The sequence below is a fragment of the Hoplias malabaricus genome, chromosome 18, assembly GCF_029633855.1.
Source record: "Hoplias malabaricus isolate fHopMal1 chromosome 18, fHopMal1.hap1, whole genome shotgun sequence".
Lineage (NCBI taxonomy): Eukaryota > Metazoa > Chordata > Actinopteri > Characiformes > Erythrinidae > Hoplias > Hoplias malabaricus.
The window spans coordinates 26,513,713-26,537,073 of record NC_089817.1 but is presented as its reverse complement, the minus strand read 5'-3'; the positions used below and the strand labels follow the sequence as shown (position 1 = coordinate 26,537,073).

The 23,361-nt window shown below is 44.0% G+C and overlaps 1 protein-coding gene across 2 annotated transcripts in view; it reads left to right on the top strand.

Annotated features, from left to right (window-relative positions):
* glis3 (GLIS family zinc finger 3) overlaps positions 1 to 23,361 on the top strand; it is a 37,726-nt gene that overhangs the window by 8,283 nt on the left and 6,082 nt on the right. For both annotated transcript variants that reach the window (XM_066650891.1, XM_066650892.1), the window contains exons 3-9: positions 2,539 to 2,707; positions 2,801 to 3,947; positions 14,948 to 15,109; positions 16,321 to 16,431; positions 18,685 to 18,826; positions 19,160 to 19,286; positions 21,910 to 22,070. In XM_066650891.1, the coding sequence (XP_066506988.1) occupies positions 2,539 to 2,707; positions 2,801 to 3,947; positions 14,948 to 15,109; positions 16,321 to 16,431; positions 18,685 to 18,826; positions 19,160 to 19,286; positions 21,910 to 22,070 (2,019 nt within the window). The remainder of the gene's footprint in view (positions 1 to 2,538; positions 2,708 to 2,800; positions 3,948 to 14,947; positions 15,110 to 16,320; positions 16,432 to 18,684; positions 18,827 to 19,159; positions 19,287 to 21,909; positions 22,071 to 23,361) is intronic.

Sequence of the window (23,361 nt, the reverse complement as noted above, 5' to 3'; positions counted from 1 at the left end):
TTGTGATTTTTGCGGAGGATAAGACTGAGGATATTGCAGTGTCACTAACTGCAAGACTGCAACTAGATTTCTCTAGTTTTGCTGTATGTTTTGCTGTCACTGTGGTACCCTCAAGCGTACATATACAGTACATCTATTTAGTGGTGGATGCTGGTCTTTCAAAGAGGGGAAGCTCAATTTTGGCCTACATCATATAATGTGTCTGTTTATTTATACGTAAATTCTACCCTCCGTTCCTTTTCAAGAAAATGATCTGTGACCCTGTCGTACCAACAAGGCGTCTTTTCCAGGGACTTGACTAGTGTCCTCTCAATGGCCAGCAGAGCTAGGCTGCTTAAATGGCCTTGGCCCATGTGAAGTGTGTCCAGCCGAGGCCAGCCCACTGCCCCATAGACCCCCAGAGACGCTGAGCGTCCGATGGGCGGGACAAAGCCCAGCATTTATCCAATGACTCGTCTAGTTTCACTGCAATTCACTGCTTCGCTATTGAACTCTGTGGACGCTCAGCGTCCTCACTGTTTAAATCGCTGTGAATCTGCGGGAATGATTGAGAGGAAAGCCGCGTCTTTACCAGTGATAAGAAGCTGATTCTAAACAAATGTTAATCGCGTTGTAGTGCATATTTATTCAATGACATGTACACACAACAGTACATATTTGATCACTTATTTTTTGACATTTTAGGGGAATCTGAGCTTCCCTTGCTGTCTTAGAGCAATCGCCTCTGATCTAGTTAGGGAACATAGCTTGTTTTATTTTGCACAGTGCTGTAATGAAAGCGTACAAATATTCACCTCTCCTGGAGAAAAGAATGTAGTGTACCTTTACAGAATACAACAGGACTTTAACACCACTGTTGGATCTCTGCGCCGAGCGACAGGTGGAACCACTTCACCCACCACACCCTTATTAGGGTTTTATTAGTGAGTGCCACTTTCACATACTCATTCCCAACTCGTCAAATATAGCTGCTTGTTCAGAAGCCCCCTGCATCAGGAATCAACGCGGGGGGCCGTGTTATATTTGGTCGTGCCAGGTAGGGGTGCAGAGCGCGACGTGCTTATTGGTAGATCACACCTTATTTAAATAATCAGCCTCACATGAACATAATTGGTTCATAAGTGGTTTTTGAACATTAAATACAATGCCTTGCAATGTTTATAGGTTATTTACAATGTCCAATTCACAATGTGCACGAGCAGAGGACAGACTTGTGATAATATTAAACATTAAATTGATTTTATCAGAACATGTAGATGAGTTAAAAAAAGCTAAAACTCTCTTGACCCCCAACGATCGAGGTGATGGGATCCTGCTGCAACTCTATAATAATAATGTGCAATTACTTGTCATTGTACAATGTACAACGAAATGTATCTTCCGCATTTAACCCATCTGTGGCAGTGAACACACACACACACACACACACACACACACACATACTAGTGCACAAGGGGCTGTGAACACACACCCAGAGCAACAGGCAGCCATCCCCAGCACCTGGGGAGCATTCGGGGGTACAGTGCCTTTTTCAAGCGCACTTCAGCCACGTGGATTGTACCGTCAACCCTCCGGTAACAAGCCCGGTCGTCTAACCATCAGCTAACTGTCCAGCTAGACTCGAACGTAACAGTAACAGTCTCTGAGACAAAGAACTCTAGTTCAGTACGAGAACTGTAGTTCAGCCGCTTGCAGCAATGTTACAGGCCTCTAGTTGGACACAGAGCCCCTCAGGAGATGTTAGCAAAGATGCTCTGTTCTGCCTATTACATGTCAGTGGAGAATCACAATGATTCTGAAGCTCATATGTTATGGTAAAACATGACATAGTGTTTCTTTAAATATAGTGAAAATAAGAATAGAGAAGAAAGATATCCAAGTAAAAATGGCTGAACACCAGAGCTTCTGTTCCTCACTCCTCATTCCTGCTCATTCTCATTTAATTAAAGGAACATGCACTAAAACAAGCCTTTCTGAACAGTGCTGTAGTGCTGTGTAGACAGGGAGAGAATGCTGCTGTGGTGTTTGACCCTCGTGGTATTTTTACCAGATCCAAGAACTGTGATCACTGGTGTAAAAGTGGTCGAATATGTCTCCTTTAAGAATGCATATGTAGAATCTGTCATAGATCCTTACTGCAGAGGGTTTGAATTCTGGAACTGGAGTTTGCTGTAAAAGCATTTGCTGTGGTGTGTTAAACCACAAGTACCTTATAAACAGAGTAGAACAGTCTTAATTCACTTACCAGCCTCAGAAACAGTTTTTTTTTATCATCAACACAATTGTCAGTGTGCACTGTCGGGCTGTGCTGTGCTGAGCTGAGGTGAACTGCACAGCGCCGAAAACCCTTCACTCGACCCACACTCACAGATATGAGGCTCACGCAGCCTGACAGTGCACCCCCCACCTCCAGCCCATGGTAATACCGTACACAGTGTTAATATCTTAAGACGGTATGGAATATGTGGATTTCTGCCCATCTCTAAGGCTGCAGCACATGAGGTCAACATTTGATGACCCTTTTATTCTGCTTCACAGGATCTCATAGAAGACTACTGGAACAATGTGGCAGATCAAACCTCCAAGTGACCAGCAACGCTATGGTGGTCCAAAGTCTGAGCCCCGTGTCTGCAGTGACTCTCCAGCCCCGTGCCGCCCACTGCCCCCCTCACTCTCTGAGCCTTTCTGTGCCTTTCTCCGATGCAAGGTAAACTGCCAAAAGGCCTGAGAATGCAAGCTGTCAGACAAGCAATGATGATATCTTGTCAAAGCTAACACTTTTGCATTTGTGCTGGTGCAGGTCAGTGTTATCCAGAGAGTCCCTGGCCTCCACCACCCTCAGCCTTGCAGAGAGCCAGTCGATACGCAGCAGCAAGCTGGACTGGCCCTATGGCTATCGGGTGCTCCCACCCGTGGGGGAGCAGAACAGCTCCAGTCAGATGTCTGATGGGATGGATCTTCTGAATCTTCCACCAGGGACATCCATGTCTGGAGCTACCAGTATCTCCAACCCAACGTCTCTCCCCGCGTATCTGTTTAAGGAAGACCCCAACAGCCCCCGGCAGTCTGGCCGCTGCAAAAAACGAGCACTTTCTATCTCGCCTCTGTCTGATGGTATCGGCATTGACCTGAACTCCATTATTCGCACTTCTCCCACGTCACTGGTGGCTTACATTATTGGTTCCCAAAGTTCCCCAGCCTCCCTACCTACCCCTTCACCCCTGCAGTCTGACGTATGTGGGCATCTCCTTGGAGTCAAGGGGTGCTCTATTCCCAGTGCTGCCGTTCTTAACCCAACTCCAAGAATTGGCCAGGAATACACTAGTAACCACCACCCGGAAACAGTGAGTATCTGCATGCGGAGATTGGAAGAGGCATGTGCACGTAACAGCCAGAGAGGTGGGACAAATCTGGTAGTGGAACATCAACTTGGACAAGAGATTAGCATCATTACAACAGCAGAACATGTCCCTCATAACTTGCCAAGTTCTGCACAGCCTCTGTTCGAAATGGCAGCCACTATCAAGTCCCCTAGTCCTCCTAGAGGTCCCCCACCACCCTATCACTCTTACCACGTACACAGACCACCTGGTGGTCAGTTTGGACATACTCAGACTCTGGCAGACCCGCACTCTCTGCCTCATATGGATGATCCTAGCATACTTGGGCAGTCTTTAGCTCTATGCCCCATGCTGGAGGAGGACGAGGGAGAGCTCGATGACTTTAATGGGGGACACAGTTGCCAGTGGTTGGACTGTAGTGCCACCTACAGCCACAAAGAGGAGTTGGTCAAGCACATTGAGAAGCTGCATGTAGACCAGCGGAAAGGAGAGGATTTCACCTGCCTGTGGGCAGGGTGTCCCAGGAGACACAAACCTTTCAATGCTCGTTACAAACTCCTCATCCACATGAGGGTACACTCCGGAGAGAAACCTAACAAATGCACGGTATGCAGAGCACTACTTTATATTGTTGTATTGTCGTATATTAACTTAAGTACAAGTAACCTAGGGGCAGTACGGTGGTGCTGCACATAGTGTCGTTGTCACACAGCTCCAGGGTTCTGGTAGGAGTTTTGTGTGTTCTCCCTGTGTCTGTGTGGGTTGCCTCCAAGTGCTTCGGTTTCCTCCCACAGTCCAAATAAAATGGTAGGTGGATTGGCGATTTACAGGTGTGAATGACTGGGTTAGTATGTGAGAAACTTCACTATGTCCCCCTCCAGCCTCACTTCAGGACAGTGCTATAACAGATTCCATTCTGCATCTGTAGGGGAAACCAAGAAGCAAAAATACCAAAGCTTACCTACTGTCCCTTTAAAAGCTAAAGTTAGGAATGTAGTTGTTATTCTATAAACCTTAATGCTCTGTGGCTGAATCTCATTAAATTCCCAATCCCCAGTACTCCCATATCTAGTGTAAAGTATTCTCAGGTGATGAACTACCTTTTCACACCATTGAATTCTGCATGAAATCCTGAAATGTTTGATGCACAGGTGTCTACAAATTTATAGTGTAGAAATGGGCGACATCTTTGTGATGTTTCTAAAACTTGGACAACAGCTTAGAGTAAGATCCCATTTAAAACAGGCTTTTTTTGACAAAGCTGTCAAAGCATCTGAGGATGTTTTTTTTTTTCCAAGAACAATAACAATGATAGAATATTAGCATTTAATAGAATAATAGCATTTACAGCAGCACTTATTTTGTCCTTGGTCAACGGCTTTTCCAAATATGAACCTTAACCCCCCAGATACACATTCACATACAAAAAAAATATTAATTGACAGGAAGTGATTAGGTTAAAAGCGAGTCAGTGAAGACAGTGTCAGTATTAACTTTCTGACTTATGATATCTCCAGCTTAACGAAATGTATCACATCTCAAAACCACAATGAAATAAAGGGTGGCTTTGAGGAACTCCATAAAAACTAAATGCAGCACTTCACCTGTAAGAAGGAAAACGACAAAATCTCTGTTTGGTCTCGAGTAAATGAGGATGACTAAAAGAAAAACCAAAGATCAGCACCAGACGACAGATATCTAGGTTGATCTCCAAAGCCTTCAACATTATATCAAAGCAGCGGGACCAAAACTTCTGTAGAGTGGGACATGAGAACAGCAGGTGACTGAAATTGCAAGGAGATGTCACCTATCACATTGATCACTGACTACACTGGGGTGAAATTTAGATAACTGAAATTTGGAGGGGTGGTCTGTAGAGAAAACATTAAACTGAATTAGCAGAGGGGCGGCACGGTGGTGCAGCAGGTAGGTGTCGCAGTCACACAGCTCCAGGGGCCTGGAGGTTGTGGGTTTGATTACTGCTCCGGGTGACTGTCTGTGAGGAGTGTGGTGTGTTCTCCCTGTGTCTGCGTGGGTTTCCTCCGGGTGACTGTCTGTGAGGAGTGTGGTGTGTTCTCCCTGTGTCCGCGTGGGTTTCCTCTGGGTGCTCCAGTTTCCTCCCACAGTCCAAAAACACGTTGGTAGGTGGATTGGTGACTCAAAAGTGTCCATAGGTGTGAGTGAATGTGTGTGTGTGTGTGTTGCCCTGTGAAGGACTGGCGCCCCCTCCAGGGTGTATTCCCGCCTTGCGCCCAGTGATTCCAGGCAGGCTCTGGCCCCACCGCGACCCTGAACTGGATAAGTGGTTACAGATAATGAATGAATGAATGAATAAATTAGCAGAAGCCTTGCACAGGGTGAGCATAATTACACCACACCAACAGCCCTGTCCCACCATTGGTCTGAAACAGAAACGTCCACCCTCCCAAGCAGTTTTGATTCTACCTACCACGTTAAAATCCATAAGACGCAAATATATCCTGAATATAAGCGATGTCTGGGAAGGATCATCCATTGGCTCATGGAAATATAAAGACAGTTGGGGAAAAGGGACTGGGCTGATCTGATCTGAAAATATCTAAATGAATGCGAAGAGGGCAGGTTAATCGCAGGAGACAATTCTGCCAAGAAGCAAAGGTCACCATCTTTAAAAAGATCACCAAAACCCTTCATAGGCTACCCCTTCTCGTGCCAGCCGACAAAGGCAGTATCTCAAAAAGATGGAGGAAATAAATGATTATTCCACATGGAAGGTGTCAAGAAAGTGTTGAATTTAAACTGAAACCAAATGCGAAGAGTAGGGAGCACTAAAGGGTAGATTTGAAATTTGAAGCCTGAGGATGTTTTTAGCTCAGACAGTATGAGGGCAAGAAGCTTAAGGTCCATTGAGTGCTGCTGAGGTTTGGTAGAACTGGGCTTCAGCTTTGGAGGTATTTCTTGTAGCAAGTCTTCAATGACTGACAAGCAAGTTTATACCGTTAGTAAAATTGGACAAAGGGCCTACACTTAGGCACTGGCAGAGTTTCCAGGTATTGTCTGTTTCCGGTCATCGCCGTGTCTCAGCTGGACGAGCTGTCAGCAGCAGAACGACCGCCGGTGGGCAGGGCTTAGCCTGAGTTATTCTTCTGGACAGAGCTACACCTTTCTTAAAGGACAGTGGCCTTAGAGTGACCTTCTGGTTCGGTGGTACACGGGGTCTGAGAAGGACTAAAAAAGGACTGTTCTACAGCCATTCCTTGCCTCATCTGATCTTGGCAATCATTAATGGTGCACATACCTGCAGTCGACCTTTCACTCCAAACACTTACTCATTACTTAAAACCGTTCCTGTTGCCATGGAGCTTGGAACAGTTGGATGGTTTTGTCGAGCGCGTAATCATAGACCGGAGAAGGAAGGATAATGGTCACAGCCACTGCCCAAGCAGGAAAAAAAATCTCTGCTTGCTGCGGTCGTTGGACATTTTTCTTCTATGCAGAAGTGCCTCCGAAGGTTTGTGCTGTAGTAAGACCACTTTGAAGACAAGCCGTACTGGCCAAACAGATATATGAGCTGTGATCAGGACTAAATAGATCGGGTTACACTTCACAACAGCGTGTCTCAACCTGTTTTGGACCTTAATCTGATCAGACGTCGCCTATAGATTGTTTTCCACATTCAAAGAGGAGCACAGGTTTCACAAGTTTGAAATACGTTTTTTTCTGTGAGCGTATCACTTCTGTTATGAAATGCTTAGACCTTCAGAGCAGAATTATCATCATATCACTTATGAAAACTGTTCTTTGTAAGTCATTAATCACACCACATAAGACAATTGGCTGCAGTGAAGGAATGACAGCTGGCTCTTTTTTCCTCTTCTTTTTTAATCAGAAGAGCAGGTATTCGTGTTGAGGGTTACCATGGAAGCCAGGAGAAACTTTGGGCAGGCCACCAGAAATAGCAGCTACAAAAGCCACACTCTCTGGAGCTTTGGCAAGGATCCTTAAGTTGTTTGTCTGATCCAGCAGCTGTTATTGACTGCCTCGTGGATTTTAACTGCTTTTACGCTCCTTCTGCGACTGTGGTCCGGCATGTTTCGTTTTCCCCTGACAGGCGGACAATACGAGCACTCTTTCTACTACACTTACAAAAATAAAGGTGCCAAAAGGGCTCTTTGGAGAGGCGCGGTAGAAAGAACCACTTCTGCTTTAAAAAAAAAAAAACAGACAATTTTTTTTTCTCCAAAAGGTTGAGATGTAAACAAAGTCATTCTCAGTGGTTTGATGTGAAAAGTACAGTTCAAGAGAAACTGCTCCAATCAGAACCACGTCCAGATTGTAGTTGATGTGGCTGTATGCCGTCAGATCCTTACAGCAATGTTCTAATATTTTGTCTGACCTTTCCAGAAGAGTGCAATATTCATTCATTATCTGTAACCCTTATCCAGTTCAGGGTCACGGTGGGTCCAGAGCCTACCTGGAATCATTGGGCGCACGGCGGGAATACACCCTGGAGGGGGCGCCAGTCCTTCACAGGGCAACACGGACACACACACACATTCACTCACACACTCACACCTACGGACACTTTTTTGAGTCCCCAATCCACCTACCAACGTGTGTTTTTGGACTGTGGGAGGAAACCGGAGCACCCGGAGGAAACCCCTGCGGACACAGGGAGAACACACCACACTCCTCACAGACAGTCACCCGGAGGAAACCCACGCAGACACAGGGAGAAAACACCACACTCCTCACAGACAATCACCCGGAGGAAACCCATGCAGAAACAGAGAGAACACACCACACTCCTCACAGACAGTCACCCGGAGGAAACCCACGCAGACACGGAGAACACACCACACTCCTCACAGACAGTCACCCGGAGGAAACCCACGCAGACACAGGGAGAAAACACCACACTCCTCACAGACAGTCACCCGGAGGAAACCCACGCAGACACAGAGAGAACACACCACACTCCTCACAGACAGCCACCCACAACCTCCAGGCCCCTGGAGCTGTGTGACGGCGACACTACCTGCTGCGCCACCGTGCCGCAACATTAAAATTAGAGCTTCAAAATGATTATGACGGTACTTTGACCTGTAATAGGGACAACAGAGCTCAGCACTGCAGAAACGGCACTCTCTCTTAATTCCAGAACAGTGCTATAAGAAAGAATTACACATTGCAACTGTAGGGGGAGCCCAGGAGCAAAAATACCAAATCTTACCTAGTGTTCCTTTAATAACCTTCATTGATCTTCAATAGCCTTTAACTGAAAAAGAAGCTTCACGATCTGAAGAGAGCTCTTCAATACCACTGTATGTAGATCGAGAGCTGGAGTTTTTGAAGATAATATCACATTTCTAAATGGTTAAAGGATTGTTAGTCAAAATGGATGGTACCTGTTTTAAAATAACAGCCTTTGTTCTAATCCCCTTCATCCTGAGTACATCCTGAGAAACTTGAAATTCTGGCTCTTTTTCTGAGCGCCTGAGTACCCCGCTGATTACGTGACGTTCTAAGACTTTTGGCGGGTTCAGACAGCTGTAAGACAGCTGAAACCATGGACAGCTGGACCATGGGAGGAAACCGTAGCACCTGGAGGAAACCCACACAGACACAGGGAGAACACACCGAACTCCTCACATACAGTCACCCGGAGGAAACCCACACGGACACAGGGAGAACACACCACACTCCTCACAGACAGTCACCCAGAGGAAACCCACGCAGACACAGGGAGAACACACCAAACTCCTCACAGACAGTCACCCGGAGGAAACCCAAGGTTTCCAGCCCTACTTCCTACTTCCCACAATTCACCTTTCTTTTTTTACAGTCTAATGACGTACTAACAGCTGATTATAGCTCATTCATCCCTCATTGTGCAGTAACAGCGTCTACACTTTTGGGAATGCTTTACACCAGATATCGGAACATTTCTCTGAGGATTTGATGCCATTCAGCTCTACTGATATTAGATGATTAGATACCAAATCCCAAATGAATTGAATGGTGCTCCATCCCTCCAGAGAATATTCACTCTGCTCCACAACACACCAAAGATGGGGGACTCCACTCATGCCTACACTTGGCATTGGATGGTACACACATATAACAGTGTGTTTGTATAATTGAATAGCTGTGTCCAGGTGTACTATAAAGTCACAATATGACACTAGTAATTGGCACTCCAGCGTCTCACACGTTGCACTCATGCTCTGTTTGTCCATTTGCTCAGCTCTTGAAGTATGATTAGGATAAAATATTGTCATACTGCCCTCCTCTACCATAAGAGAACCTTAACTGTCTATTGTTGATGGTTCATGTCCAAAAAAAAAAAACGAGTGCCATGGCGATGAATGCTGTGAAGAATAATCTTAAATAAAAAAGCAGTTGTTGTTGTTGTGCTGGAGATGCCAGGGCTTTGCGTAAGAACGGCCCGAACAAAAGTGGGAGGAGAGGGAGCGATGTTCGCAGCCTGACTGCTGGCATGGGATGGAGCTGCCATTATGTGGCGAGGGCATGGCGGGCTGCCACGGCCTGTCAGGAGCTGGCTGGAGCTTTGAGGAGCACACTGCTGTCTTTTTAGTCTTCCTGCGGCCAGCAGGGTCTGAGGCTTTATTAAATAAATCTGAAAGGCTACTCCAAGCACACTGAGGCACTCGCGTCTGATGTTGCGTCTGTTGTTTTCTCCGCAGTCCTGAGCTGAATGCTTATTGATTTGGCTTCCTTCTCCTCCTGCCTTGTGTTCCCACTTCTCCTCGCTGGGCCTGTCGCAATTGTGCAAGGGCCTGGTTGTAGCGCCATAATGAGTAAACGGTGATTAAAGAAGACAGGGGTCATAATTTCTGGCTCTAATGGCTCTTGTCGCACGCTTAAGAGACCCGTGCAGCAATGGATAAAAAGCTCAGTGTAGTAGGGCCGGTTATACTTGTTTTCATCCTCACGTAAAACACGAGTAAACATCCAGTGCAACGAATAACACACAACCCATTTACAAGCAGACGTTAGCATAACAATTTGTGTAGCTTTTAATTGCATTTCTGAAGGATATTATTTCATTTGCACGGAGCGGCTGTGAAAAAGCAACGCCTTCCTCCAGCTCCTTTGATAAGCGAGCGTTTAATCCCAGGCCCAGACACTCAGCTCCTCAAACAATCCCCGTGTAATTAGAGGCTGATCTAAGGGAAGACACGTTGGATGGCATAGGAATTGAGTGGGAACTGTTGGCCAGAGAACTAAATGCCAGCCTGTAATAGCACTCGCTTTGACAAAGGCATCCAAAATGGAGGAAAAACATCCCAAACAATACTGTGCAAGTCACAGACCTCCCTGCATTTATGTCATTTCCAGTCCAAACAGCCATTAAATAGAAGCTGTTCATTTTTTAGCACAGAAAACATTTGCAGAAAATGACTCTAAAATGAAGCCTCTAACACTAACTATATCGACTTTTTCAGTATTTTCTGTTTAAGCGTGAACACTAGTATAACATACCGTCATACTGTTTAAAAACTATTGTGGTGTACAGTGTTACTGTGGGGATGGAGATGGGTGTCGGGGATGTGCACTGTTGGCCTGCGTGAGCCTCATATCTGTGAGTGAAGGGTTTTCGGCGCTGTGCAGTTCGGCTCAGCACAGCACAGCCCGACAGTGCCTGCTGTTAAGGTTAAAAACCCGCTTTTGAGAGAGCAATTTTCAACAACTGGAGGAACGGGAAGTTTGAAAATAAGCAAAATAAAAAAAGAAGCTCTACACTGTTTAGAAGGCGTCTTCTAAACTGAAGGGTCTTCCACTTTCTTTTAACTCAAACTCAACACCAAATTCAAAACTGCGGTGAGCTGCTTAATTTGTGTTTTTTTTTACCCACCCGTTTTTAGAGTGTGACAGCACTCAGTGTACTCCCACAGCGCCCCCTCCCTGTGGCTGGCTTAAATGCACATGAATGAACTTTTTATCCATGTTCTTAAGGACACAGAACAGAAATTTGACACCCCACACTCACCACATTTTTATATACCGCTGTATATGGTGTTAGTGTTACACCACACAGCCCAAGTGTACTCCACTGGGAAGATATACACTGTAAACTAGAATGCAGAAAGTCTCAAGAATATTTTTTTAAACTGCATCTTGGCCTCCCACACAAAAATGGCATTTCAGATCAGCAGAAACTGAACTTTTTTCTTTTTTTTTTTACAAACGCCTTCAGGGTTGGAGATTTTGATTGTGTGGACAGGAAAAATACTTTTTGGGAGAGCAGTAACCTTGCTTATTGTAAGGCAACGCTGAGGCAGATGCAAGCAACATGGACTCTTTTATCTACTACAGGGCAAACACACAGAGATCAAACAGCAAAACAGAGAACACCAATTGCAAGAAGGAGCAACACAGAGGCAGAGTCAAAGAAACAGCAAAAAATTGGTACATGTAACAACAAAAACAAAAAACTCTGTATGCTTCCAATGTTTGAGTTTTCAGCCAGAGTTTGGGGGTTTCTCATTAAAATTCTGGTGAGGCAGAAAGGTAACAGTCTCTGATTGGCTCTGTTGCCTTCACTCGGATCCTTGTGACTCTCCAGAGGATTCTGGGAGTTGGAGTTCTTGCCCTGCAGGGCACCGCAGGACACTCGTGTGTTTCTGCCTTTACTAACTGAGCATGCATCCATGCTAACAAGACAAGTCACCGGGCTGCTTCTGTTTTTGCTGTAATTTCGCGATTGGTCACAGGTTTACAGCTGAATTACACTGCAGTGCCGAGGTGATCAGCAGACTACTTTTAAATCCACCTTGCTGAAGATACGAACCTTACTGCGAAAGGCAATATTGGACCTGGCCTTTTCTGAACCAGGAAAGGTTTTGAGGAGCAAGTTGTTGTTGCTGAAAGCGGCGAAACCCAATTTTCAAAGCCACCCTCATGTTTTTGAGTATTCTGGCAAGCTCTTTTTCAAATGGTTTTCAAGTTGCTCCGCTTTTATTTGAGTGCAGAGATTTTTGGGAAATGTAATCCTGTGGAGGAATATGTTTTTAAAAACAGGATATTGGATCTTCCAAGATATCTCCTGGTATTTTTTCAAAGCACAGTGTTGGTAGTTTTGTTGCACATTTCAAAATTCAAATTGCAAATTTAAATTCATCGGTCTGTAAAACCTCACATCACAGCTCTGAAGCCCAGTTTCATTGTTCTGGACTTGTTCAGTGCATGTGCACATTCATTGGTGGATCTGGAGCCTACCAACCCACACACTGTGAAATACAACAACCCTCTTCTGAGCTGGGGGGTTGATCCTTGTGGTATTTTGACCAACAGAACTATGTAACTTTTAAGTATGGTTTATTGTAACAGTGTTGGAGTTCACCAGTTCCTCTCTCTATATATACACTGTGTAATCAATTCTCCACCGTCAGTTATGGACACTACTGATTCTTTAATTTGATTTTAATTAGTCTTTTGCTAATTAAGTCCACAAAGGGTTGTCTCTGCCCAGTGAAACTAATAGGAGATGTTGCAAAGGCAAATTGTTTGATGACACTCCTTACTCCCTCTGAGCAAACAGCGTTAACGGACTAACGGATGAACATATTGTTCTTCTGAGTTCAAGCAGACAGTTTAGTGGAATTGCGAGTCAATCACAAAGCCCCCGATAGAGTACAGGGAGGATGATTATACACAGCTGGTATCTGTGGTTTCTTCACAGTCGGGACAAAGTTAGCGATCAAAAACTACAATCACAGCCAATCATAAAGAAGTCTGCTCTCACAATCTGAAGCACTTACTTACCCTTAACCAGCTGAGTGGAAAACAGCACTGAACGGCGTTTGGGGAAAGGGAATCAGGGAATATTTGACAAGGAATCAAAGCACATACAGAGAAGTAATAAATGTTTCTAGAATGTTAGGCACTGTGTTTGTATGAGTCCCGACACAATTCTTATATGTGTTTTTTAGTTCTGTTTGAGGCTTTTTCCTTTCAGATTTCCACTATCTGGGTGCACCCCCAAATCACGATGCCAGTAACTGAGAGGTGGAAGGCCGCTTCCTTTGATACATGTCACTGGACAGCTCAACATGCTTGGAGGAGAGTGTTAAAGGTGATGGGAAAATTATCTCGGTCTGAACTGGTTTAGGAGCAAACTCCCTCCCTTTCCTGCTCAGGCATGGCATCTGGAGGCATATGGCTAGTGAAGAGAGAGTTCAGAACGTTGAAAACCATGCAAAGTGTTGAGGATGCTGCTCTATTTCTACTCCATAGGGGGTAACATTGACATATCTTTGCTGCAGTTACGCCAAGCTTCCAAATTCAGGAAACCACTAACTGAACAATAACAAGCTACAGTCGGTTTCATACTCAAACACACCTCTCCACCTTAAAAGATGTGGAGTTTCTGAATGAACACAAACAGGAGGGCGGAGTTTCACACATGTAGTGCACAGCTGGAGATTTTCCATGTGCTTTTGCTGTGGGGTGAAACTCACTTTACCCAGAGTCTTTAATAAGGCTAGTCTGTGTAAAGTCCGGGAGTAATGTTATGGGTATTTGCTTTCACACATACAGCTCCGCCAGGTGAACCGTTTCTGGATTACAGTGTATGTGTCAAAGGGGCTATAATAGCTAACAGACTCATACACTAACTAGCATGGTGCTAAGTGATGAGGAAAGACAGAGGGCCAAGAATGACCACTGAGGTCTCTCTTGTTCCAGGAGCCACAGTTCAGTCTTAGAATACATGTCAGCTGTGGCCAGGAGAGAGAGTGAGTGTGTGTGTGTGTGTGTGTGTGTTGGTTACATGCAGTGTTGTATTGGTTAGATCTAGTGTTGGCTCATTAGTTAATCTGAGGTAGCCTCCGTTATTCATCCAATCCTCTGCAGTTTTATCCAATCCTCAGGCTTCAGTTTAGATTATTAAGTAAACCCAGACCCCCAGCGTTACAGTGCAACCCCCTCCACATTTAAAACTCACTCCTACAGCTTTTCTTTTAGGACCTCCATCTTTTCTATGATGAGAGCAGTGGTGTGAGAAAGAATGCCTGCTATTTTTGAGTCATTGCACAAAATTAGTGTTCTGTTTTCTTCCAAAAGGGATTTTTTTCTTTCCCACCGGTTACGTTCACAATTCCGCGTACTTCCAGCCAGACCTACACATTCCACACGTCTTGGCTATGGAGAAGACAAAGACCACGGGGTGCACATGCCTCACAAGTGAGGTCACTGCGAAATAGTGCAAATGTAAAACTTTAATGCTTCGATAATGAGGCACAAGGAGACATTCTGCCTTGCGTCATTATTGAAGGCTGATTCGACGCATTAGCTGCGGGGCAGGAATAGAAAGGGACTTTTCTTTATTATACCATTCTGTGTCAATCACAGCGGAGTATACATACAGCCTTTTAGGTCTGCAGGGAGCAGGTAATGGGCTCAGGGAGGGTGTGGAACCTGGAGGACTCATGGAGAGGCAGATGATTGGCTTAAGCAGTAAAACACTGACCCCTCCTGGCTGTAGCAAGCAGAGGTTGAGCGCACACACACACACACACACTCACTCTCTCTCTCCTGGCCACAAATGACATGTGTTCATATTTGAAATAACAATCTCTCTCTCTTTTCTTTGCCCCGGACAGTTTGAGGGCTGTCAGAAGGCATTCTCTCGGCTAGAAAACCTGAAGATCCACCTGCGGAGTCACACCGGGGAGAAGCCGTACATGTGTCAGCATCCGGGCTGTCAGAAAGCCTTCAGCAACTCCAGCGACCGGGCCAAGCACCAGCGCACTCACGTAGATACTGTGAGTCTGTATGAGTGCCGCACTGTGAATCATTCAGCATGAAAAGGGAAGGTTGGCAATACTACAGAAACAATAACGGGTTTCCTGATAATGTCTTAAAGTAAACTGTTACAGTTACTACAGCTGCTATACAAGACTTCTATAAGACACAGCTATAAGGAAAATGTAGTTCTTGCATAATTACAGTATTTAATATCACTAACAATACCTCAAATAAATCAACACAGAAAGATGTACAAGGTAAGACGTTCAGTGCAGGTCAGTAGTCAGGGACATTTAGTTTCTTGTCAAAAACCACCTTCAATTAATTTTGGAGAAAAGACTTCCATGGCCACAGGTGTAAAAATTCACGCACTTGTATGCAGACTGTTCTACAAACAACTATGAAAGGATAGGTCACTCTCAGGGTCTCAGTGAATTCCAGCTGAGCTATTCCAGCTATGCGCCTCAGCATCCGTTGACCCCGCTCTGTCATTTTACATGGCCTACAAGTTTGTGGACGAGTTGCTGTCGTTCCCAGTCACTTCCTCTTTGTTATAATACCACTGACGGTTGACTGTGGAATATTCAGTAGCGAGGAAATTTCACGGCTGGACTTGTTGCACAGGTGGAGCTCTACCACGGCACCATGCTGGAATTCATGGAGCCCATGAGAGCGACCCATTCTTTCGCAAATGTTTCTAGCCTAGGTGCTTGGATTTCTACACCTGTGGCCATGGAAGTGATTGAAACACCTGAATTCAACGATTTGGATGGGTGAGTGAATACTTCGGCATATAGTAAAAAATCTCAGTATTTTTAGTCCACCTTTCACATCAATGGATCCCCACAGAGCAACGGCCAACACACACTGTGCAGCAACAGATGAGCTACTCTCTCTTTACATCTACAAGGTGGACCAAAGAGGTAGGTGTGTAGTGTGTCCGATCCACTCGCACCTGCGGGGGTCCTGACCATTAAAGTCGAGGATGAAAGTTTGTGCCTCCATTTTGTAAACCACAGTGTAAAATTGGCTGAATAATTGAGATAAATACTAAGCAAAATAACCATGCAGCCCCACCGTGTAGCTGAATAAAGGCTCGGAGCACAGAGCACATCATCTCCACTAACATCTTCACTCCAGCCCACCCACACAAAGCACTACAAAGAAGATGGTGAAGGTGCAGTCTTGAAAATACCACACTGTTACCCGTGCGTTTCTCTGTGTGCAGAAACCGTACGCATGTCAGATTCAAGGGTGTCTGAAGCGCTACACTGATCCCAGCTCTCTGCGCAAGCACGTCAAATCACACTCCACCAAGGAGCAGCAGGCCAGGAAGAAGGTGAGAATCACTGGAGCGTCACTGGACCTTCACCTCAATGCTGCTTACGTTCAAATATGTATTTAATATAAAACGTGGTATTTAATATAAATCGGTGAATCATATGCACTGTACAGTGAATAATCAGCCAGTCCATCTTATCAACAGATACAGATACCAGGTTAATACACGTGGTTTGGGATGTAGAGTTGTGTGCAAAGATTTAAGTGCAATATCAAAACCCATCATGGCTGAATGCCATCAAATCCTCATAGATATGTTCCAACATGGTGTAAAGCCTTCCCAAAAATCTAGAAGGGAAAGGCTCCCTATAAATACCCTTTGTTCCAGAAGAAATGTTGAATTAGGGGGTATCCACAAGCAAATGTCCTACTGGCCATATAGTGTATGTTAGGTTTAGCAAATAAATAGAACTTGTGCACTATAATATTATACCTGTAGAGGGTTTGTAAATTATTGAGCACATAGCTCTGTATTTTAGTGTACAAATGCAATATTTTGCAATATTTTCTGATCATATACAAACCTCTTTTCCAGAATAATTGGGGAAATCTTGTAAAATGCAATAAAAACCAGAAACTGATGTGTTTATTTTCTTGAAGCTTTTTTTTTTGGTTTGTTTTTTTAATGGAACATCACAAAGAAAAGATTCCCGACTAAAAAAAACAGCAAAGGGGCGTGGGGGGTGGGGGGGTAGATTCATATGTCCCCACCAATGTCAAGAGCAAATCTACGCCATTGGTATGGAGGGTACGTCTGTGACCACAGCATGGGTGACTTGCATATGTGAGAAGTTTTCATTGATACATTGGGTTTTTAGACCGACATATGCTGCTATCAGGATTTTATGCTGGGGAGTCCATGGTTATTTCAGCAAGAAAATGCCAGGCCTCGTTCTTTATGTACAACAACAGCATGACTCCATGGACACAGGATGCATGTGCTTGACTGACATGTCTAGCACAAAAATCCCACTTGCAAAACAATATTATCCTAAGTTCCTACATCAACAATGTAATAAAAAGTAAAGGTGATGTAACAGTCTGTCTTAGCTTTTTTAGAGTGTTTTGCAGGCATTTCTACAAAAAAACACAATTAAGTTGATCAGTGACATTTTTGTAAATTTTTTCTTTGTGCTTTTCTTCAGTTAAATAAATCTTCAATGGAATTAGCAAGTCACAGACTAATATTTTGATCATTTTTTTACAAAATGTCCCAACGTTTCAGGAAAGGGCTTTGTATATCATTAAAGAAGTCATTTGTGTACAAACACACGTATAATTAAGACCCGATAATTAGCACATTAACCACAGCAAGACCACAAGCCAGCGTTGTTATTTACATGTTACATGTAAACCCCATTTACATGTACTACATTAAAATCCATTACCTACAAAGGATTTGAAGAGCACTTTTGATAAATCTAGTAAACTTATTACTTGTGTAGGAGCCGTACTCATTATCACCGAAGGAAAACAAACCCCGTCACCATAGATACGGCTACGTACGGTGTGCTGCTTCTTGACTGGAAGAGGGAAAAAATAGAGTATATGTGTAGCATCTGTTTTGTGCATCTAATGTCACTGATGGGCTTAAAATAGCCAGCATGAATTCCAGCACGAGAGCTACGCTACATTTTAACTGAGCAGTATGGAGGCATACATGGTGGATCTGTCTTATATCTAACAGAGAATGTTTTAAAACGTGGGGTTTTAGGGTTAATGCAGTTTAGTATTTGGGCAGACCGATACATCAACTGGTCAGTAATATCAGCCTATTGTTACTCTTTATCGCCAGTCCCATCTGCATATTTTTAAACCACTGCTAACAAATTAGAGCTCAAAATACTTGGAGAATACTAACTGCCCAGTTCTGTTTTGTCAGGGAATACAGGCGAATGATGGAGAATAAAATAAATATCCAGACATTATTGACAATATTATTAATTGGGGAATTCTGCAATCCTTTAAAATCAGTATTGATTTCAGCCACAAGATATCAGCCTTGTTTTAACAGCAGTTTTCTCCTCATGTGTTTTACTCTAATGTACAAAGGGTCACTTAATGTCCATCAGAGAGAACCATCAAGATAAATGTTCGACACTTAGCCCAGTAGAGGAATTCATATTCCTTCAAATGAATTGGATTAAAATCCATTAAGCGAAAGCTACTTGGACAATTAGGAAGCACAGCGGCGCTTAGCACCTGAAACAATATGAATGCTGTTCATTTTATTCTTTGTTCTGTTAAACAGCTAAGAGCCAGCGCAGAGCACTACCAAGAAGGGCTTTCAGAGTGTTTAACCATACAGCCTCTGCAACAAAGCATGTCACCCCTGGACGCGATTGATGGCAAGTCGTGCCCATCTCCGGCTGTAGCCACTGACCTGTATACAGGTGCGTTGCATAGGAATCATCCTCTTAAAACAAGCCTTGAGCTACACCTACAATGTACACGGTATGTACAGAGTTTTAGAAACCTCTTATAATTGGTGGGTTCTGTACACACACAAACGCTATAATCTACGATCCAAGAAAAACACTGCTGCACATGAGACTAAAATCACATTGCCCACTGCCAACTGTGGACTAGAGTGGAATAAGGCAATGGGTTGTGGAACATACCCTGAACGGGGCGCCAGTACATCACAGGGCAAACACACTCACACCTATGGACACTTTTGGAGTAGCCAGTCCTGCGTCAGTTTTATTGTGGTTTTTGTATCGCAGGTGTGTTCCCTCTCAAGCAGTCCTGCCCGGTGAGTAGTCTACACAGCCCCATGCAGCGTCCAGCAGTGGGTCAGGTCCAATCCTCATCCGGCACCTCTCATCTCCAACTGCCACCAGCTAACAGCCGGTACTTTATTTACTGTCTGCTTTAAAAGAAAGCATGTCTCTTTCAAACAGCTGAACCAAATCCAACATAGAAGCTCAATATCCTTCATTTTGTCCATATTAGTATAGTTTTGGTTGTGTTGTTTTTGTTGGAATGCACAAAATGCACCAACAAACCAAATATGCGCTTCTATGGGTCATGGGGAGATTTGGAGTACAGTATTCATTTGATTTGGTGGGTGAGATGGTCCTGCTTTCCCCTATTAAACAGTCAATCAAAAATTAATCAAAATCAACATTCAGAACTTCTAATCATAGCCAAGATTATATCGATTATTTTTATTCTGTTATGTCCCCACTGTGTTCATGTACTGTTCGTTTAAAACCACGTTACCAAGTTGTATTCACGTGATTCTGGCCCTATCTGCCACATGGAAGCAACCTAAACACAGAGGCCAACCTAGCGACTTGCGAAACGAGAGGAACAAGCTCCCGGCAACGTTAGAAAAAATATCCCAGCTTTAACACTGAAGCATATTTACAGCACAAGCCTCGTCACTGAACTATGAGGGTCAAAAATACAAAAACAAAAACTTGTTCATTAATCGTAATCATGGTAAAATGTTCAATTAACGGTGATATTGATTTGAGCTCATATTGCCCAGCACAAGCCCAGTGTTAAGGCCTTACACAGACTATCATTTTGTTTCAAAAATACGATTTTTACTGTAGTTTTTCTTGTTTAAAATGTTGTGTTCTGCTACAAACAAGAAGAGCTGTCCAGCTACTGTCATCCTGCTCGTTTGTTTGTTCTGTAACCATGACAACTGTGCTCTGATTGGTCAGCCTGATTTGATCTGTATAACGCAGAAAATAGAATCGGTTCTAATTCAAAATCTGACGTAGCGTCGGTGTGAAAGACATTGTTAATATACGAGTGTTTGTTTTCAAAACTTGACGTGTATTTTTTTCCGTAAAAAATCGCGTGTTAGCTGGAGGAATGGAATAGTTAGTGTTCTCCTCCCAGTGTGTTGAGTGACAGATGCAGCGCCTCACAGTATCAGGGTTAACCCCGAGCATTGATTGTTTCTGAGAGTGTTTATAAAAGTGGCTTCAATTACCAACAACTATTTCCACATTATCACCACACTTTGTTTCATGGTTTACTGATGACCAAAGGAACCTGAACTCTAACCAATTCCAAGAACAAAGGATTAATGTTAAAAGGCGGTTTAAACTTAGTAAACAGTGCATAATGGATTTGAGTTCCACAGAATCCATTCATTTATTTGCCTTCTTGTCTGTGCCAGGGGAAAGAGGACATTTTATTTCACAGTGACCGATACAGTAAATGATAATGAAGCTTTTTAATCAAGTACCCTGAGAACCACAGCAGTCCTATTCCTCCCCGGGCCTCCTGCTGGTCCTAAAATTGTTCGCCGGTTCACAGGAAGCCTGAAAGAAAGTACAAGGGGGGGGGGGGGGGGAGAGAGAGAAAGAAAGACAGCTCATGCTAACTCTTGAGTGTGAAATGACGGTACATTTGTAACTGCCTCGAAACCACAGATCGGAACAGGCCGAGGAACGTTAGCCACCTTAAGTTGGCATTACTTCTATACGCTGGTGTCTGCGTCTCTTTGCAAGGGTGATGAATTGGTTCGCATAATCCTTTGCCGTTCTCACCAGTGCCGTATGTTTCTCTGCCCCTCCCCCTCCCCTCCAATACTACGTTTGGGTCTGCTTCTCAATGCGGGAACCTGCCGTGGACTGAATTCTCTATTTAGTCAGCATTCATTCGGAGTTCACCTTGGCAGAGCAGGTTGCTATGACTGATTTAAATGCTCTGTTTCTCTGATCTGCAACAAATAAGTCCTTGAACATTGGTTGTCATGGCTTTATGGCTGTAAGCTCATCGTTGAAATAATCTGATTAAAATAAAGCGCCAATGAAAGGCACCAATGGGCCTTTGTGAGCCTTACACATCTTCTGTGGCAGGGCGTTTGGGAAGAGTTTACAGTGTTGCGTGGCCAGAGACACTGTCGCACGCTCAGCCCATAGAAACCCGTTCCTTCAGAGCCGCACTTCAAAGGGCAGAGGGAACCGGTCCGGCTTTGCCAGAGCCAGATGCTCATGGCTACGAGCTGCCCACAATTGTTCTGGTAGCAGCAGTAGGCAGCAGAGCACGCCACAGGAATCCACAAAGACAATCGCTTAGTAAGAGCAAGTTCTGCTCTGCCTCGTTGCTCTTAAGAGTCTGAATCAATTGACGCTATAGCCACCAACCCAAGGGGAAGTTAGAATTCACTAAGTGCTTCAAAGAATCTGGGAAAAAAAACCCACAATGAACGTCCAAAGCGGGCGGCCTGCTGTAATTACCTCTCTGAGTGTTAAATCAGTTGTAAAATCCTTGTAACCCCTTTGTAACCGTTTCTATAAAGTGTAGTCTTTCTCATGAACCAGTTCCAGTTTTGATGTAGTTGTCACGTCCAAATCCTCTGCTTCTTTCAAGTCTTGCTGTGGACTCTGAGGACATTTTTCTTTTTTAATCTTTTTTTTTTCATCAAATAAACCACTTTTTTAAAAAGGATCATCAGAGATCTTCAGTGATGGACACACATGGAGATAAACGCTCTTTGAAATTTCAGGTTTGACCTTCCTACGGCACAGCAGCACAGCTCCCGGCCGCCCCATCAGCCCTCTGCTTCGGTCTCCCACTCACACCACCACATGGTGGCAGCCCAGAAGACAAGCAGACTGTCCAGATACTCAGACCATGCCACAGCATCCCTCCCTCCTCATCAGGATGGTACGTTCCACTGTTAGTTGCTGATTATTTATGGTATAAATAAACACAGTTTGCTTTTAATAGCTTGCAGTTAGCTGATTGCTTCTTTAGCGCTGTTGTTGTGCCTCTTGAAAAAATGCAAACAGTACTTTACAAAAGTCAGTCCATTGTTCATTTATTTCCAGTCAAATCCAGCTGAAGGTAATACCACAGCAATAAATAAATCAGCGGTGTTCATTTTGGCAGCTGATTTTGATTCAGTTTTAGTCTTAGTCTTTGGACTAAAATATGTATTTGTTTTAGTGTAGTTTTAGTCCATTAAAAAATTGACCTAATATTAGTCATGTATTTTTAATAGCTTTAATATTTGAGAGGAAATATTTATTACCAACTTTCATTTACAGTAGTTTACAAGTTATGTTACATTTAAAAACACATTCTTCTTATTCTTCTTCTTCGTCTTCCGGCAGCTCAAGTCCCGGGGTCCGCACACCGTTTAAAATAACTTCTAAAATTAATGAAGGAATATGACCACTTTATTTAACATTAACATTAGTTTGTTTAGGGGGCGGCACAGTGGTGCAGCAGGTAGTGTCGCAGTCACACAGCTCCAAGGACCTGGAGGTTGTGGGTTTGTTGGTTTCCTCCGGGTGACTGTCTGTGAGGAGTGTGGTGTGTTCTCCCTGTGTCTGCGTGGGTTTCCTCCGGGTGCTCCGGTTTCCTCCCACAGACCAATAACACACATTGGTAGGTGGATTGGGGACTCAAAAGTGTCCGTAGGTGTAAGTGTGTGAGTGAATGTGTGTGTGTGTGTGTGTCTGTGTTGCCCTGTGAAGGACTGGTGCCCCCTCCAGGGTGTATTCCCGCCTTGCGCCCAATGATTCCAGGTAGGCTCTGGACCCACCGCGACCCTGAACTGGATAAGGGTTACAGATAATAAATGAATGAATTAATTAATTAGTTTATTTAACATTCAAGGGTTTCATCTGAATCTTATAAATCATTGGCCAATAGATACAGGACACCTGACACCAGAAGAATCAAGTGTTTGGTCTATTCCTCTTCACTTTTAAACTGTGACCTATTCACTATATAGTGCACTATTTTGTGGTTCTGCCATTTTGTTGTAGTGTACATACCATTGTAGCAAATACCCATTATCCATTGCATTTTTTGGTTAAAGTGCACTTTAAAGTGAGAAATGTGGGGAATTGTGAATAAGGAGTCATTTCGGACGCAGCGGTAGATAGTGAAGAGGAATCGATTCCCAAAGAACAATTTCTTTGAGAAATAAAAAGTCATATTTCTTTCA